This window comes from Cetorhinus maximus, unplaced genomic scaffold (genome assembly GCF_964194155.1).
Source record: "Cetorhinus maximus unplaced genomic scaffold, sCetMax3.hap1.1 HAP1_SCAFFOLD_636, whole genome shotgun sequence".
Taxonomy (NCBI): domain Eukaryota; kingdom Metazoa; phylum Chordata; class Chondrichthyes; order Lamniformes; family Cetorhinidae; genus Cetorhinus; species Cetorhinus maximus.
This window is the reverse complement of record NW_027596578.1, coordinates 46,280-63,146: the sequence shown is the minus strand read 5'-3', so window position 1 is coordinate 63,146 and position 16,867 is coordinate 46,280. Positions and strand designations below refer to the sequence as shown.

The following is a 16,867-nucleotide window of genomic DNA, read 5'->3' as shown; positions in this document are numbered from 1 at the left end:
ATTGAGATTGTTCTGATTGTGGTGCAGGAGTAAAGGAAGCTTTTAAGCTGTTTATAACCTGTGCTGAACCTTCCCTGGGATTTAATGGGAGATTTGCTCTACATCAATTTCTGCTCTACCTCCTATACGAGTGCTGGAAACTGACACTGGATGCCTTAATGCCTTTCTACTTTATCTTCTCTTGTATGGTTGTCATGGTCCCTGACGATTGTTTTCCCCTGTTTTCTACCCCCCCCCACCCCCCACTCCCGACCTTTCCATCATTGCAGATGGTCCTCGCTCCGCAGGCTGGAGGGACCACACTGATCAGCGGCGGCGGAGGTTTGACTTTGATTTCCGGGAGCGAGATGAGGAGCGTACATACAGGAGGGGCAGGACAGGCAGCGGAAGCTACGAAGACGAGAAGGATAATTTACCCGAGTGGTGCCTGGAAGATGCAGAAGAGGAAATGGGGACGTTTGATTCATCCGGCGCTTTCATGTCATTAAAGGTGCAGAGCCTTTGGTCCTTCAAGTGGGATGGGCAGAAGAATGGGATGAGGGTTTGTGGATGTGATTCTGTCTGTGTTGTCGGAATTTTCTTCCTCCACCTTCCGGGACTTGATTAAATAGATGTGATTCTATTTCTGTTCTGTTCTGTTCTCCCTCTTCTCTCTCCTTTTCTGGCAGCGCTGACTCCTGCTTGATTATGGTCCTGCAGGTGCTTCTCGTGCCTTCCTATGTTGATCCTAAACAGTGAGAGTTGGCTGGTAATTCAAGGATAGGCTTTGCAGTTGAGTCCAGTCCTACCCTCACCCAGGGTTTGTTTGTGCATGCACACAGGAGTCCTGGTTAACTTGAGGGCCTTCAACACCTCCCTACTGCCCTTGCCCAGGGTTAATTGTTGCATTGCCACTGTGTGAGCTGAAATCAGCTAACTCCATGCAGAGTGTGAATCAAACCAGGGACTGTTGGTTTGTAACAGGGTGGGGATGGGGGCAGGTGGCGGGGGATTTACCATAATGATAACAGGACTAAAAGGGTTAATAGGAGGACAGGTTGCATAGACTGTGCTTGTATTCCATTGAGTTGAGATTAAGTGGTGATGTAAATGAGGTATTTCTGATGATTAAAAGGCTTGATAGGATATATGGGAGAAACTATTTCCTCTGGTCTGGGTGAGGGAGTCCAGAATAATGGATCGGAACCTTAAAGTTAGAACAGGCCATTCGGGTGATTTTGGGAAGCACTTTCTCATACACAGGGGAGTGGAAACCTGGAACTCTGAAATGAGGCTGGGGATCAAATGAAAATTTCAAGACTAAGATTGATGTATCTTTGGTCAGCAAGGATATTAAGTATTATGGAACTTAGCTGTGTAGATGGAATTAAGATACAGATCGGCCATGATCTAATTAAATCGAGGACAGGCTTGAGGGGCTGAATTTTTTGCTGCCTTTTATTTGTTCATGGGATGTGGGCGCGTCGCTGGCTAGGTCAGCATTTATTGCCCATCCCTAATTGCCCTTGAGAAGATGATGGTGTGCTGCTCCCTTGAACCGCTGCAGCCCATCTGGTGTGGGCACACCCACTGTGCTGTTAGGGAGGGAGTTCCATCCATAGTGAAGGAACAGCGATATATTTCCAAGTCCAGATGTGTGTGGCTTGGAGGGGAACTTGTAGGTGGTGGTGTTCCCATGCATCTGTCACCCTTGTCTTTCTAGGTGGCAGAGGTCCCGGGTTTGGAAGCGGGTGTCAAAGGGGCCTTGATGAGTTGCTGCATCTTATAGATGGTACACACCGCTGCCACTGTTCTTTGGTGGTGGAGGGAGTGAATGTTTGTGGGTGGGATGCCAATCGAGCTTTGTCCTGGATGGTGTCAAGCTTCTTGAGTGTTGTTGAGCTGCACTCATCCAGGCAAGTGGTTTATATCCCATCACACTCCTGTCTTGTGCCACGTAGATGATGGACAAGCATTGGGTAGTCAGGAGGTGAGTTACTCACTGGAGGATTCCCAGTCTCTGACCTGCTCTTGTAGCCACAGTATTTATGTGGCTGATCCAGTTCAGTTTCTGGTCACTGGTAACCCCCAGTGTGTCGATCGTGGGGGATTCAGTGATGGTCATGCAATTAAATGTCATGGGGAGATGGCTAGATTCTCTTGTTGGGGATGGTCATTACCCACCACTTGTATGTGTATGGCACGAATGTTACTTGCCACTTAGCCAAGGCCTGAATATTGTCCAGGTCTTGCTGCATATGGACACAGAATGGCCTTCTCCTGTTTCTTTGTCAGGCTCAGTGTCACTCTTGAGTAAAGCATTGATAAAGCCCCTGTTGCTGTGGAGTAATTGAGGCAAGTAGCTTTGATTCATTTAAGAGGAAGTTGGAAAAAGCATGTTAGAAAGGAAGGAAAATAAGCTGAAATGAAGGAAGATGGAGGAGGCTCATGTGGAGTGCAAGCACCAGTGCAGACCAATTGGGCCTAATGATCTGTTTCTGTGCTCTAAATTCTATCTAATGTCATTTTTGCTGCTTTCTGCCCACCATCCATTTTCCTAACTGATTCTTAATTACTGTGTTAAACAGAAAGGTTCCAAGGAACCGATACCCGAAGAGCAGGAGCTGGAATTCAGAGGGGTGGATGAGTTGGATGAGCGACCGGAAAATGAATATGATATGGAATTTTTTAAGGAGTCTGATAGGACGGAAAATGAGGATGCAGGTAACCAGGCATAACATAGATAATCTTACACCAGGCATCTGGTGTTGGCATTAAGCACAGCCTTGATTCAGTCAGATTCTGTTGCATCTGAAGATTCCTCACAGCAAACATTAGCTGCTTTCACAGCAGTTTTTCCCCCATCCCTGGCCCCTCCCTCACTCTGTGAGCCAGCTGCGGGCACATGACAGCACAGTGTGGGAGGGAGGGAAGGTGAGGGGCAATAGTGGAGTTGGCTGGTCATCAAGGCCTCCTGGTCAAGAGGGTGACAGCACAAGTGGGTTTGCACTGGTGCTACCCAGGTAAGTGGAGGAAAGCTTCCCCAGCGACCAAGTGAGCATTAGTTAACAGCAAGGTGCCTAGCCATGCGTGGGCAATCTGTTCATAATGCAGACATATTGAACGGACTTGTGCAAAGATTACAGTTATGAAGTGTACTGAGGGCACCAAGTGGCAATATAAGGAATTGTTTCCCTTTGAGCTGAACAACCCTCTGACTTTTTGATGACAGTGGTCCTCATTGTGATTGTTTTGTCAGTTCTTTTTTTCACCCTTTCCGCCACCCGCAATTTCTGCAGCCTCCAGTTTACACTATAAATGCAATCCGATAGGGAGGGGAAGTTGATTGGTACGCTGGCCCTAACCTTCTGTGAGTGACCACATGCACGAGATGAGAAAGTGTTGGCAGGCCAGTTGACTGTGGAGGGAATAACACGTGTACCTTCTAGCAGAGGTCACTCGCTAATGATCAAGAACTGCCCATGGCAGTGTTTTTTGTTTTGCCTAGTATGTCATGTAGGGCGATCTTCAAACTAATTCATGAGCCTGCCACTCTTCAAGGATCTTGCTCCTGAATAACCTGTTTCTCCACAACAGACAGAACCGATCTGCCAGCAGAGGTGTACAATGGCAAGATCTCGCCATCGTGTTCGTCATCCTCTCCCTCGGAATCTCAGGCCCAGGAGGTGTTTCTCGCGGTACCAGAAGAGTGTGAGCCCGTTACACACAGGGCAGAGCCTGACATGGCGGATCCTGCGTCAGACACCCAGGGACAGAACAAACCTCCTGCTGATGGTACAGAAATCTAATGTTCAGCATTTACCATTTCTTTCTTTGTTTTAATCCGATATAGTATTCTTCATTTCTGCTGTTATCAACTGGATCTGGTGGATGCAACAATTTAAAGAGTGCACAAATTGATGTCCAGTTAAAGGGGAAGGAACTCCTATGGGTTGGTCACCATTCAAAACCCTGCCACCTGTATGCAGTGATCTCTCTAAGCTCCCAGTAGCATTGCACAACAGACAGGCCATGTGCAACCACTGTTTCCTCTAAAATGTGTGTACATAGCAAAGTTAAAGGGACCATGGAGTGCAACAAGCAACCTGCGCACAAAATGATTAGAGGGAATATTATATGACTGTATATTATATATACAGTCACTTCCCCAAGGGCCACATTTCAATTCTTTTTTTGACTGTCCCTGATGTCCCCCTGGGAACACCCTTTGCCTGTCCAAATGTAAATGTGCAGCAGCTTTTCAATCCTCCCGAGAGACAAAGTATTTGCCAAATCCCCCGGAAGCACACAGGCAGCTGAGTATACGGGGGTCCCCAGCCCCCGCACAAACTTTTTCTGAGTATTGAGTAACTCTGTCTCAGCTCTTGTTATTGGTCGCCTCCTGTTGATGGCTTCCACACCTACCCTGAACCACCACCCCCCGCAACCCCCCACCCTTTCCGACATTGCTGTGTGAAACAGGCCTGGGGTACCAGTGATAATAAGCTGTGGCCTAGCAAGGAGACTCAACTTTGTGAGTCACTTGGTATGTTTTGAAGATTCTGGATTGCTCTACAGAGAGCCAGCAGGTTGATGGGACAAATGGCTTCCTCCTTTGCTGTAATGACTCTCTGTATGGTTCAATAATGTTTTTTGAAATATATTGGGCTTCCTTACCCACAAATTAATAATAGTAGGGCCAACTGGATTTTGTGAAAAATCAGGGGCTCTTGTATATGTTTAAATGTATCCTTGCAGTGGCAGTTATGTAAAAGAATAGCATCTTTCATGCCCACAGGATGTCCCAAAGCACTATAAAGCCAATGAAATACTTTTGAAAAGTAGTTATTGTTGTAATGGAAGAAATGTAGACAAACGCCAGTAGCACCTCTGAGCAGCAATGAAATGACCAGTTATTCTTTTTGTCAGTGTTTGAGAGCAATGTTGGGCAGGAGGCAAGGAGGACTTCCGACTCCACTTCAAAATACAATGTTGGTACATTTCACATCCACTGAAAGAGGCAGATGAGTTATTTCCTGGCACCTCTGGCAGTGCAGCACTCCTTCAGTGCTGCGTCCGCCTAATCCTGCAGGCAACGAAAAGAAAGAACCTGCATTTATGTAGCATCTTTCATGACCTCTAGATGTCTCAAAGCATTTGGCAGCCATTGAAGCATAGTCACCGTAACAGGCCCAAGCCTGGAGTGGGGCTCGAACCCAGGGTATACAAACCCATAGATGCAAATTTTTTCCCTGTGGACCTGTAGTCCATCCTCTGTTCTCAAGAAAACTTATTTTTGTTTTAAATTTCCTGTTTGATAAACTGAGAATAATTTGGTTGACAGTTTCAGTAAATCCATTTAAAATAATTTCCATTTTCCCTGTTTGCTCCTCTTGTTGAAGAGGCTGGACTGGATGGAAATCTGTGGAAGTAGTTAGAAAGCAGTTTTCACAGAATCGTAAAATAATATAGTGCAGAAGAAGGCTGTTCAGTCCATCGAGTCTGCGCTGGCTCTTGGAAACAGTCCAATTAGCCCCACTCCTTTGCTCTTTCCCTATATCCCTGCAATTTGGAAAATGGTTTCTGTCGATGTGGGTTTTGCCAGTGCCATTCTTTAACCAGCTTTAGGGCCTGAGAGAATGAATGGCCTTGGTGACTGGCCTTCTCCTTTACCCTTGAGGTAAAAAAGCCCTGGGAATTTGAAATGAAAATGGAACATAGTGGAAATGTACAAGAAGACTGGCCATTAACTAGAAAAGATTGTTGGCATTTTGGGCGTGGACTGTTTGTGATAGCTGGTTCTAACAAAGAGTGTGAACCCAGACCATCTGTCCTTTCCCTTTCGGATGCTGTTGTCATTCCAGCACTTTCTGCTTTGATCTCTCCCTCGCTGTGGGGAAAATAAACTGACCTCAACTCATCGCCATTCAAAGATGGAACTGCAGAGGGGGAATATCAGGCATGATCTGAAGCGTTGTTTTCTCTGATACAGCTCCAGTGCTGTGTTACTGAGTGCTGCCTGATATCCCTGTTTAAAAGGCTGAATCTCAAGAGGTGTTTTCCGCCGACATGTACATTCTGCTAACTGACTCCCTCTCTTTTTTTTGCTTCCTGCATAGAATCTGTCAATGTGGGCCAGCCTGCTCAGCTAAGTCCAGCAACAGTGTCCACTTTATCATCATCTTCTCCTTCTTCCTCTCCTCCCTACCCCGGCACCGTTGCTGAATTTGTGCCAGTGGACAATGACGATGACGAAGGAATGAAACGTTTTGAACAGGTAGGGAAGGGGGCTCTTGTGTTGTGTGGATATTTCTTTGCACTGACAGATTGTCCTTTCCTGGCAGAAACCCAGAATCTGGAAATGACTAGATTGCAGGCTGGCTTTTATCTCTCCCAGTGGACATTTTCCTGAAGCTCAAGATCACAAATTCTAGCTGGTATTTTATGTTAAAACTATGCCTCTCAAATATGGGTCCTCTAGAGTGTAACTTGTGATACAGGAGAGACTTAAACTTATATGGATCCTTTCACAAACACCAGACATCCCAATGCACTTTATAGCCAATGAAGTACTTTTGATGTCTAGTCATAGTTGTAGTGTAGGAAGTGCAGCAGCCAATTTGTGCACAGAAAGCTCCCGTAAAAGGCAATGTGATGCATTTGCTGTCAGTTTTATTTCCTGGAGGATTACTAAGTTCCAACATGGGTCATAACTCAATTGACCTTTTTCTTAGAAGGGTATGTGCCCAAGTAAGAGGGCACTGCCTTTTTCCTCACTGCTGGAAAGTTGAGCTTGATTTTGAAATGGAAAGGCGGCCCTCAAACGGTAGTGTCAGTGTTTTGGCGCCACCGTGATGTGACGTGACTTTTCACGTTTCTTCCCACCTTGTGGTTTCTGTGCGGCAGGAGGCTGAGAAAATGGTGGCGTCGCTGCATGACAACTCGCTGGACGATGAGCGGTTTGTGGAGATGATGCAGGATCAGAGGAGCCGAGCTGCTGCTGCCTTACCCCTCTCACATGAGGCAGCCATGAAATGGTTCTACAAGGATCCACAGGGAGAGATCCAAGGTAAGTTGAGCAGATGTGTGGTTAATAAAGAAGCAATTGATGGAGCCTTGGGTTCCTTACTGAGTGGTTTTGAGTCATTTGGTGTAGCACTAAACTGCACAGACCACAGCCTGATGCTCAGTTTCCAGTGTACCCACCTCACCCAGGGCAGCTGTGGTCCCACTATATTTGGCATCAAAGCTTCAGAATCAAGGTAGGAAGAGAAAGCCTGGCATGGTCACTGCTTTTGATGACTATCCAGTGCTGCTGAGTGCCCTGGAACCAAAAAAAAAAGTCTGGACCAATATATGTGATATGACTGCGCTGGTGCACTCAGCAGGCTGTTTACCTCAAGGGCATTGGAAATCTGGAACACTCTTTCTCCCCTCATCCTGGCTGCTAACTCAAAAGGCCGTTGATGCCAGGGGTCCACAAGAAACTTTCAAGACTTGGATGGGCAGGTGTATTCGGCTGAGGGGGGGGGGTTACAACCAAGGCAGGTAAATGGAATTGAGGTACAGAAAAATGATGATCAAGTTGAATGGCTGAACAGGCTTAAGGGAGTTTGAGGTTGGGGTGGTTTTAATTGCTTGTTGATTGTTATGTAACCGATTAAGCAGTTGGGGAAGCAGAAAACGACTTAATGTTGACTTTTTATCAGGTCCGTTTACGACGCAGGAAATGGCTGACTGGTTCCAGGCTGGATATTTCCCCATGTCCCTGCTGGTCAAACGAGGTTGTGATGAGGGCTTCCAGCCTTTGGGAGATGTGATTAAAATGTGGGGAAGAGTGCCTTTTGCTCCTGGACCCTCTCCACCACCATTGCTGGTAAGTCAGCATTATTGTTGAGGTTTAGATGCTCCTCATGGTAGCGGTAAGGGGGGATGTTGTTGACAATGAGAGGGTGCCGTGAGCTTATTCACATGTCAGCAGTTTGCTACTTTTTGTACTTTTCACTTTTGACATGGCCTGCATGTTTCGTGCACTCATCTGAGTTAGGTTTGCGTGCACGCATATACCCATCTTCTGCAAGGTTGCCTTGTAACCAGTTCAAGGGAGGGGAGAGCTTGGTGATAACTTCCTCACTGCATTAAATTGAGCCACGTACTCCATGTGCATGGCAGACCCTTTCTGACCCACCACTTGACATGCCAATGTGCCTCCCCTGGTGGGTGCAGTTGTGCCGGCCAGGGGTTGCTCTGCTGACATTCTTAAATCGAGCTCCTGAGCCTCTGGTGCTGTGGTGACGAGCAGCTAGTTTGCAGACCCTTGAGCGATGGGGACATGCGCGATGGTAATCAGTCAGCAGCCCTTCATCAGCACCTAGGTGATACTGCAGTCACCTCTGGAAACAGCCGCCATCAAGAAAAACATAGGATGCAGGCTTGAACCTGCGGCCTCTGACTCTGTAGCATTCTGCATCTTGGTCCACGATCACCTTGCCACCTACGAGCCAAGCTTCCTTTATGGAGTGAGATGGTTTCTAGTTTGACTGGTACCAGCACTGCATATGCAGATGTTAATTTTCCCCTCGATTCAAACAAGTAGATTGTTTGTTTCCTGTTGGGTAGGAGCAAAGAGGCTAACCAACAGCTCGTCTGCAATCTGCTGTGCTGCTTAAGCAGGAGATGAGATTCTGTGGAGAAATGGCTGTGCATTTAGTTGTGACTAATTTTTGGTTACATGTTTCACCGACTTGATTTAGGTGAAGGCATGATAGCGACTTTTCTGCTTTTCCTTTTTATTTAACGACCAATATACTGCTAATTTGTGGAGCCGTTCCTTGGTTTAATTTGGGAAATTAGTTTGGGTACAGCTTGCACTTAAATACTGAAGTTGTGACAAACCACGGTATCTAATTGTTGCAATGGTTTGGTTTGTTGTACAGTGTGCGTCAGATTTCAGAACCATTTGTTCTCAGCCTTGTTGACGAAGCAGGCTGGATTAGAACGTAGAATTTTTAAAAATCATTTAGTAACACGTCCAGCAAAATGCTTGTGAGCGGGTTGATATTCTTAATTCTTGCTGTTTCCTTTTAAGTTTCTGCCCATTTCTCTCCCACCCCAGTGTTATTTTAAATTGGGCATCCTACCCTCAGCTCAAAAGCTGGTCGTCTGCATTGAAAAGAATTGCATCTACTTAGAGCTTTTCACAAGCACCGGATGTCTCAAAAGTGCTTTGCAGCCAATGAAGTACTTTTTATTTTAGTCCCTGTTGTACAGTGGTGCTCTTGAGCAGGAAGCACGTTTGTAATGCACTGTCCTCTCATTTAATTATTCTTTGATCTCTCTTTGGTGAGTGTGTGGCCAATGGTAACCATCTCCCCTGGAGAAATGGGCTATCCTCTATTCAGATCAGTGGTGTGATGTGCTAAAGCAATCATAGCCTGCACCATCATCATTATCATTTTAACCACTTTTGAGTTGCATCTTTTTAGTAGTGATTGTTTTAGGTTGCCACTTGACCGTTGCATTCTTTGCATTAGGAGTTAAGATGAGAATAAATTTTTTTTTTTGGGGTCCTTATCCTCCCTTTCTTAACAGCTTGTCCCTTACTCTGTAAACCACCAACCAAGCAACCAAGAGAACGGACAAGTGGAATTGTGGTCTCCTCACAGCCCTGCTGAAAATGCTACTTTGTGTCAGCAGGTAGGAGGCACACGTTGGCTGTAAAATTAGACGTCAGTACGTGACAGGCAGTGTTAACCCGAGACATGAACTAAAATCGCAGATGCATCCTTTTTCTCTTGAAGAAAGATTCTGTTGAAGCGTGGCGCTCAAATCGCACCAACTCCCTTCAATGCTGGTGCCAGTGCCTGGTGACTGGGTGAGGTGTGTCTCTGTGGACCATGCCTGGACAGCACTCCAGCTTGGAGCCATCAGACTCCAGTTCACTGCGTGCACTCTTCCCTTCCCCCATTAGACCTCACAAAATGAGTTTACGTGATGACTTCCCACCCATCACTACTCCCAATTGGCCAGTAAGTAGGTGAATCACTGATCGTTTCAAATCAAATCCTTTATTTTTAATTTTTTAAAAGGAAAAGTTTCATCATTTAATATTGTCTGCCATTTTTTTCATTTTATTTTTCTCCCTATCTGCATTTCACAGGTGTCTCACAAGACTAACCAGTACAAATATTTGCCTGTGGTAAAACCTAAATGTAAAGGTGACCGAACAGTCTATTTGCAGAATTGGGTTTACAGAGCACATGTTGATTCGAAAGGCGGAGAACTCGGATTTTATTTTTTCAAATGGAGTTTGTTTGGTCTTGGTAGGGCGATATGGACCAGGGGAGACTGAAAAAGCAGCGGGAGTTGGCAGCTGCCCTGTATCATCAGCTTCAGTACCAGCAATTTGTACAACTAATAAACAGGTAAGTAGAGAACCATCCTGAGCTCTACAGGCTGCAATATATCTTGCATTAACCATTCACTCACAGATTCCATCGCCCCCCCCTCCACACACACACACACACACTCTACACCCTCCCCACTCATCATTGCGCATCAAGTGATGTCAGTTACTTGCATAAAAATATGACTTCAAACTCTGGACACCCAATTGAAGTGTGTACTCCATGGTATGGTTTCTGAGCTGTGCATATAGGATGATGCTAGGTTGATCCCTGGTCCATATGGAGTTGAACCCAGCCAAGGGCACCATTTTACGCACTGCACTTGGTCTCCGTGTTTTGCTGCCTACTCCCCCAGATGGTGTCCCATTTCTGGGACACAGTGGACTGATTCCTGGCTCAAGTTAAAACTCCGACTGCTGTCTCACTACATAATGGTATCAAGTCATGCTGTGTTCTCCACATTCTTCAACCCAACCTTCCCTTTTATGAATCCTTTGCTGGTCAGGATGAATGGTGTTGGTATTGGAAAGTGGAACACTTTTTTGCACGCATGGCTACCGTTACCAACTCAGATTAAGGCACATCATGGGCTAAACAGAGTAAAGTTCAGTCTGCCCTAACCAGTGATGGACTTTGACTGCCAGTTTGAAAGACGCACACCCTTCTGCACTGGTGTGGTCACTTGATTTTCCCCCAATAGTCATTTTTGTGGTCTCTGAGATTGCTTCATGTGTACAAAATAGGTAGATAGTGGTGTTTGTGGGATGGGTATGTCCACTATCATTAGGGCCTGAATTCACTCAGGATCATATATTGGTGCCAAAGAGGGAGGTTTCAATCATTGCAGTTTGTTCTGGTCCTGGACCCAGATTCCTAAGTTGATTGGAGTAATTGTGCATTACACAGTATAGTGCTTATCCTGTGAACGTTGTCACGGAAGATCCATTAGTCTGAAATAAAAACAGAAGTTACTGATTGGTCGATCAGCACGTGCAAAGAAAAGAGGTGGATCAGTGTTTCAGGTGTAGGGCCAGGGTCAGAAGATGCTGCATATTCCTGGCATTTTCTGATCTGGCTTCAGATTTTCAGCTGCCTTTACTGGGTCAGACATATGATCAGTTATTTATCCCGTAGTCTCGGGGAATTTGGCTCAATTACCGACAATGGGCAGGTCTCAACTCTGCTCCCTTCAAATACATTAATAAAACAAGAGGCAGCTTAAATCTTCTCCCTAACCTGAGTACTTGGTGCGAGGAATAATTTGTGCTGAGAGGATTTATTTTGGGAATGACAATGAGAGAGAAGCAGTGACCTTGACCTCAGGACCACACTTGGTGTGTTGTACGGCTTCCTTGTTACGTTAGTAAATCCCAGAGGGAGAAGAACACTGCATCGTTTTCAGTTTGCTAAACTTCCTTGCCTTCCGACTGAGACTCCGCTTTATTGCTGTGGGGTTTCGTTTGGAATGGAACTGGATGCAGAGCAGTGAAGCACCAAGCTCCTCATCTGGCAAACATCGCACCTGCTTTTAGCCCAGAGCTCTCAGGGTTAGAAGCTCCCCACCCCACAACACCCCACAGCCACCATTCAGCTTGTGGTCTGTGCTGTGTTATCTGACCTCATTTCGGGTGTTGTGTTTGTTCTCCGTGTTCCCCGACATAGACAGGAGAAAACTTTAACCGGGATTTTCTGCTCCTGGAAGGTGTCCCTGTCTGGAAGGGCGGGTCAGCACTGATGTCCTGCATGGTTGAGGCTACTTCACAGTGAATTAAGAACCCACCACGTATTTGTGGGACTGGTGTCACATGTCGGCCAGACCAAGTAGGGCGGTAGGAGCCCTTCCCTGAAAGACAGCAGTGAAGAAGTTGAGATTTTGCAACACATCAGCTTTCAAGGCTGAATATTTTTCTGGAGTCATCAGATTTGTTGAATTCAGTTTCACACTTAACCGAGGTGGGATTTGAACTTGTGACTCCAGATCCAACGCTGTAACTGCTACATTACACACACTTTGCCAGTCCCAAAAAGAATCACAACTATTCAATTCCATGTCTATTTTAATGGGGGTTTGTCTTTGATGGTTGTACTTGAGGGCATGGATTTGTGCTGTTTTGAGTTGAATTTGCCTCGGGCAGAGCCTGTCCCCTTCCCAGTGCCCCTGGTATGAAGCTTCTGATTCTGTGTTGATTGGTAATCCCAATCGGATGTCATGACACGGAGTGACTGGGGATGAGAAATTTAACACGGTATGGGGTGTTGGTGGATCAGAGATTGGGAATTTGGGCAAGGCGGAGGGAGCTTTACTCCGTACCTTACTGTGGCATGCCTGATCTTGCAATGAAGTTTTGTGCCCCAACAGTGGGAGAGCGGACTGGGGAAATCGCCCCTGTTCACGGGTGCAAAGATGAATACTTGAACAGTCGGAGACAAAGTTATAACGCCCCTCCTTGTTTTTGTAGCCGGCAGCAGCTTGTGCAGTGTGCGCTACAGCAGAAGGCAAACATGACGCCCCAACAGCAGCAGCAACTTGTGCTGTTCCTACAGCAGATCCAGGCCCTCAAATCAAGGTAATGATGTTTACCCCCTTTTATGTACCACTCTGAGAAATAATTGCAGTACCTGTTCTCTTTTCATTTTATACTTTTTTTGTTTAAGCATAAGGTAGAACATTTTGTGATGCCATTAACTACATTTACTGCAGCAGAACCAATATACTGTAGCAGGGATTTGCTCTTCAACCGAGAATTGAGAAACTGCTGCTTGTGTGATACTCTTAATCCGTCAATGCAAAATTGGCGTAGGTTGATTTGACACAGAGTCCACAGTAGGCTAGAAGTACCTGCCCCAGTGTTCACTTAAGGATTCCCTCCCTTTCTCTTCCATCAGTAGACTGTTGTGAACAGTTTGCTGATCAAAGGCACTGACTGAGCTCCCGGCTCCACAGTTCTGCCTGATGATCTGGCCATTGAGAACTTGCCAGGTAGGGGAGGTTGTGGGTGGAAGGCCATATGCCGGTTGTTTGCATTGGTGCATTAGCTTGATCAAGGGGTAGCAATCACACTCTTAAAGCAAAGTGGAAAATGGAACAACTGGACATTTCACCTCCTTGTTTCCTAGGTGTAAAACCTTGGTCTCAATGGAATCTATCCCGACTAATGCAAGGTTGTGTTCTTCCGTTAGCCAGTGTTTTGGGAAGATAAAAATGAGAGGGGCTAATATAAGAATTGATGCATGAGTCTATGTTCTTTGTAGTCACTCGGCTTTTTTAATTAGGGTTGTATCCTTGGAATTTGAAGATGAAGGGATGATTTTATCAAGGTTTATGTTAAGGGGAACTGAGGGTCGATAGAGAGAAACCATTTTGATTAGCTGGGGAGTCTGGGACTAGGACGCAGAATCTAAAAATTAGAACCAGATCTTTCGGGAGTGAAATTAGGAAACACTTCCCCACATCGAAGTGTGGTAGAAGTTTTGGAACTCTCTTCAGCAAAACGCAATTGATGCTAGATCAATTAATTTTAATTCTGAGATTGACAAGTTTTTGTTAATCAAAGTTATTGAGGGGTATCGGGCAAAAACAAGTATATGGAGTTTGGTAGTAGATTGGGCTTGAGGAGCCAAGCAGCCTACCCCTGCTCCTTTATTCAGTATGTGAATACAGATGAAGGCGAATGGGTGGGCGGATAGTCACTGGACTACTGGTGCTTATGTTGGCACCTAGACGAAATACCAGCAGTGTCACCTGCCTGCACCGTTGCCAGTCATTCTCGCCCCCCACACCGGTGCCATTGTTTAAATTGCATTTCTACTGGAGCCAGGCGCCTCCTGATATTCTTTTAATTCTTTCATGGGATGTGGGCGTCACTGGCAAGACCAGCGTTTATTGCCCATCACTAATTGCCCTTGAACTAAATGGCTTGCTAGGCCATTTCAGAGGGCAGTTAACAGCCAACCCCATTGCTGTGGGCCCAGAGTCACATGTAGGCCAGACCGGTTAAGGATGGCAGACTCCTTCCCTAAAGGGACATTACTGAACAATCGATGATAGTTGTCATGGTCACCATTACTGAGTGCAGATAAATGAGTGAAGACTTGAGTGAGAAATTAACTCTGCTTTTTCTTCAGATCCCAATGTTGTGTATTTCCTATCTCTTTATTTCATGAATATGAAGTGCACTTGGCTATAACATAGATATATACTATACAATATAATCTGTGGAATTTTGAGGGGTCAATTTTTCAGACAGTCCAAGCCCAGTAAATGGAAGAGGGGTAGATTTTTTTTAATAGTTGAACCCAGGGCGAAATGTCCCTTTTAAATGTTGCTCAGAAGTGGAATTTTCCCAACCTCCTGGCACCTTTCCCTTACAGGAGTGGAGACAGCACAGTTTGGCAATAATTCACAAGAACTGCGACAAAGGGGAGTTACTTGAATAGGTCGTTTATTATTGTGATGGGGAACAGGCGATGGAAGAATTGTTAGCCACATTCAATTACATGAAGAACTTTCTTCAGTGGGGTTAATGTTTCACCAGAGCCTAGGGAGAATGCTTCTTTTACAGTCTGAGATTTAAATCAGATCTTCAAATCGCTACCAGTATGTTAACAGGGTTTCAACCAATTGAAAGCACTGGACACATGGGGGCAGGTGGTGGGGGGGGCGGGGAAAGGGTGTCCAGTACAGTGCGATTAATGGAAGCTTGAAGTTGAAGGATTGAGGTTTTTAGGCAGCTGCAGTGCTTTCCCTTTGGGCATTGGAGCAGGCTTCCTGATCCCTAATTTAGGTGCTCACTGACAGAAATGGGATGGAGTGGGGACTGCAATCCCAGATTTCTGAGCAATGAGAACAACATTTGACCTCTTCAGTCGCCTCCAAGCAATGACCCTGATGGTGCAGTATTCTCTTCGTTGTTCTTTCGTGCCTTCAGAATGGTTTGGAATAGACATTTTTCAGAGCTGATATACTTATACAGTTCGTTCCTGAAGAAAATCTCAGGAAGCACTGAAGATCTTCCACCATTTTTGTCCCCCCAGGTGTGCAGAGCAAAATTTGATTCCTGCCATCAACAGATCTATGTCAGTGCCCGAAACGGGGTCTCTCTGGGACCTTCCGACCTCCGCTTCACAGCCCTCAGGTGAGGATTCCCTCTGGTGACGCCTAATACTGCAAGCGGTTTTGAGCAGCAGTTGCTGCGACCTAGACTGAAGCTCCACAACTTAAATTATGTGGTGGACTGGCTTGTTGGATAAATGTCAGTTAGCTATGGCATATATTACTATTGAATAAATATGTTCATAGCAAATTCCATCACGTACGTTTTGTAAAATGCATTCGCGCTCTCCCTTCCCAAATTTTCTTCTGCTCTCCTGTAGGCATGGACTCTTGCTGGGGTACAGTCCTGGCAGCAGGCAGGATGGGGCAGGGTCAGCAATAACAGTGCTTTTGGCCCTTGTAGATTTTTTGTTGGTAAATTCAAAACTTGGTATAATTGTATCCCATAGAGGTGGCTGACGTTAGTGGAGAATGGACCGTTATTGCAGTATGGCCTGCATCAAGCCTTTGGCTGCTTTTTACAAAAGGCTGAAGAGTCATTATGATACTGGAGGAGGCCATTCAGCCCATCAGTCAATGCCAGAAGGATCCCATTCCACTGTGCTCATGCAATTGTGGCTGTTTCAGGATGGTCCACACTGGATGGACAGGATCAACTCTTGGGCATTATATGGACCACCTGTCCAAATCAGATGTGCGGGATGCTGGGGGATGTGGGATGAGGTCTGGCAATCTTTGTAAAACCTGTTTTTTTTTTTCATTTGTTCATGGGATGTGGGCATCGCTGGCTCAGCCAGCATTTATTGCCCATCCCCAATTGCCCTTGTTCAGTGGGGATTTAAAGAGTCAACCACATTGCTGTGGGTCTGGAGTCACACATAGGCCAGACCAGATACGGACAGCAGATTTCCTTCCCTAAAGGACATTAGTGAACCAGATGGGTTTTCATGACAATCAGCAATGATTAGACTTTTCATTCCAGATGTTTATTGGAATCAAATTCCGTCATCTGCCATGGTGGGACTCGAGCCCGAGTCCTCAGAGTGTTACCCCCAGCTTTCTGGATTACCGGTCTAGTGACAATACCACTATGCCACCACCTCCCCTGTTTTTGGTGAAATTCTGGTAATTAATAAATAAATGTTGGTTTATAGGTTGCGTGGGTTGTTTTTGAAAAGTGTGCACTTTCTGTTCTAGGGTGCGAAGCAGGTAGCTTGTGGGATTCAGCATCTCAGGGTCCGCTACTGGAACAAATTCAAAAACTAGAGCGAGAGAAAGCTACAAAAGTAAGATCCTGCTGTTGTTTTATTGATGATTCCCAGAATAGATTCGCCTTGATTTAATGCAATAGGAATGTTTCACAGCAGTCATGGAGTCGGCATGTACTGAAGTCATGTGGGTTTTCAAAATGGGGTCCCCGGACTGAGGG

General features: G+C 45.7%; 1 protein-coding gene across 10 annotated transcripts in view; it reads left to right on the top strand.

Moving 5' to 3' along the window:
- The window catches only part of LOC144674366 (GRB10-interacting GYF protein 2-like), a 91,786-nt gene that overhangs the window by 54,411 nt on the left and 20,508 nt on the right, over positions 1-16,867 (top strand). For 6 of the 10 annotated variants that reach the window (XM_078535763.1, XM_078535762.1, XM_078535767.1 and 3 more), the window contains 11 exons: positions 270-490; positions 2,568-2,703; positions 3,577-3,774; positions 6,099-6,256; positions 6,886-7,048; positions 7,689-7,855; positions 9,571-9,675; positions 10,306-10,403; positions 12,845-12,952; positions 15,420-15,520; positions 16,636-16,724. In XM_078535763.1, coding sequence (XP_078391889.1) covers positions 270-490; positions 2,568-2,703; positions 3,577-3,774; positions 6,099-6,256; positions 6,886-7,048; positions 7,689-7,855; positions 9,571-9,675; positions 10,306-10,403; positions 12,845-12,952; positions 15,420-15,520; positions 16,636-16,724 — 1,544 coding nt within the window. The remainder of the gene's footprint in view (positions 1-269; positions 491-2,567; positions 2,704-3,576; positions 3,775-6,098; positions 6,257-6,885; positions 7,049-7,688; positions 7,856-9,570; positions 9,676-10,305; positions 10,404-12,844; positions 12,953-15,419; positions 15,521-16,635; positions 16,725-16,867) is intronic. The other 4 variants (XM_078535766.1, XM_078535769.1, XM_078535765.1 and 1 more) reach the window with 2 other exon arrangements.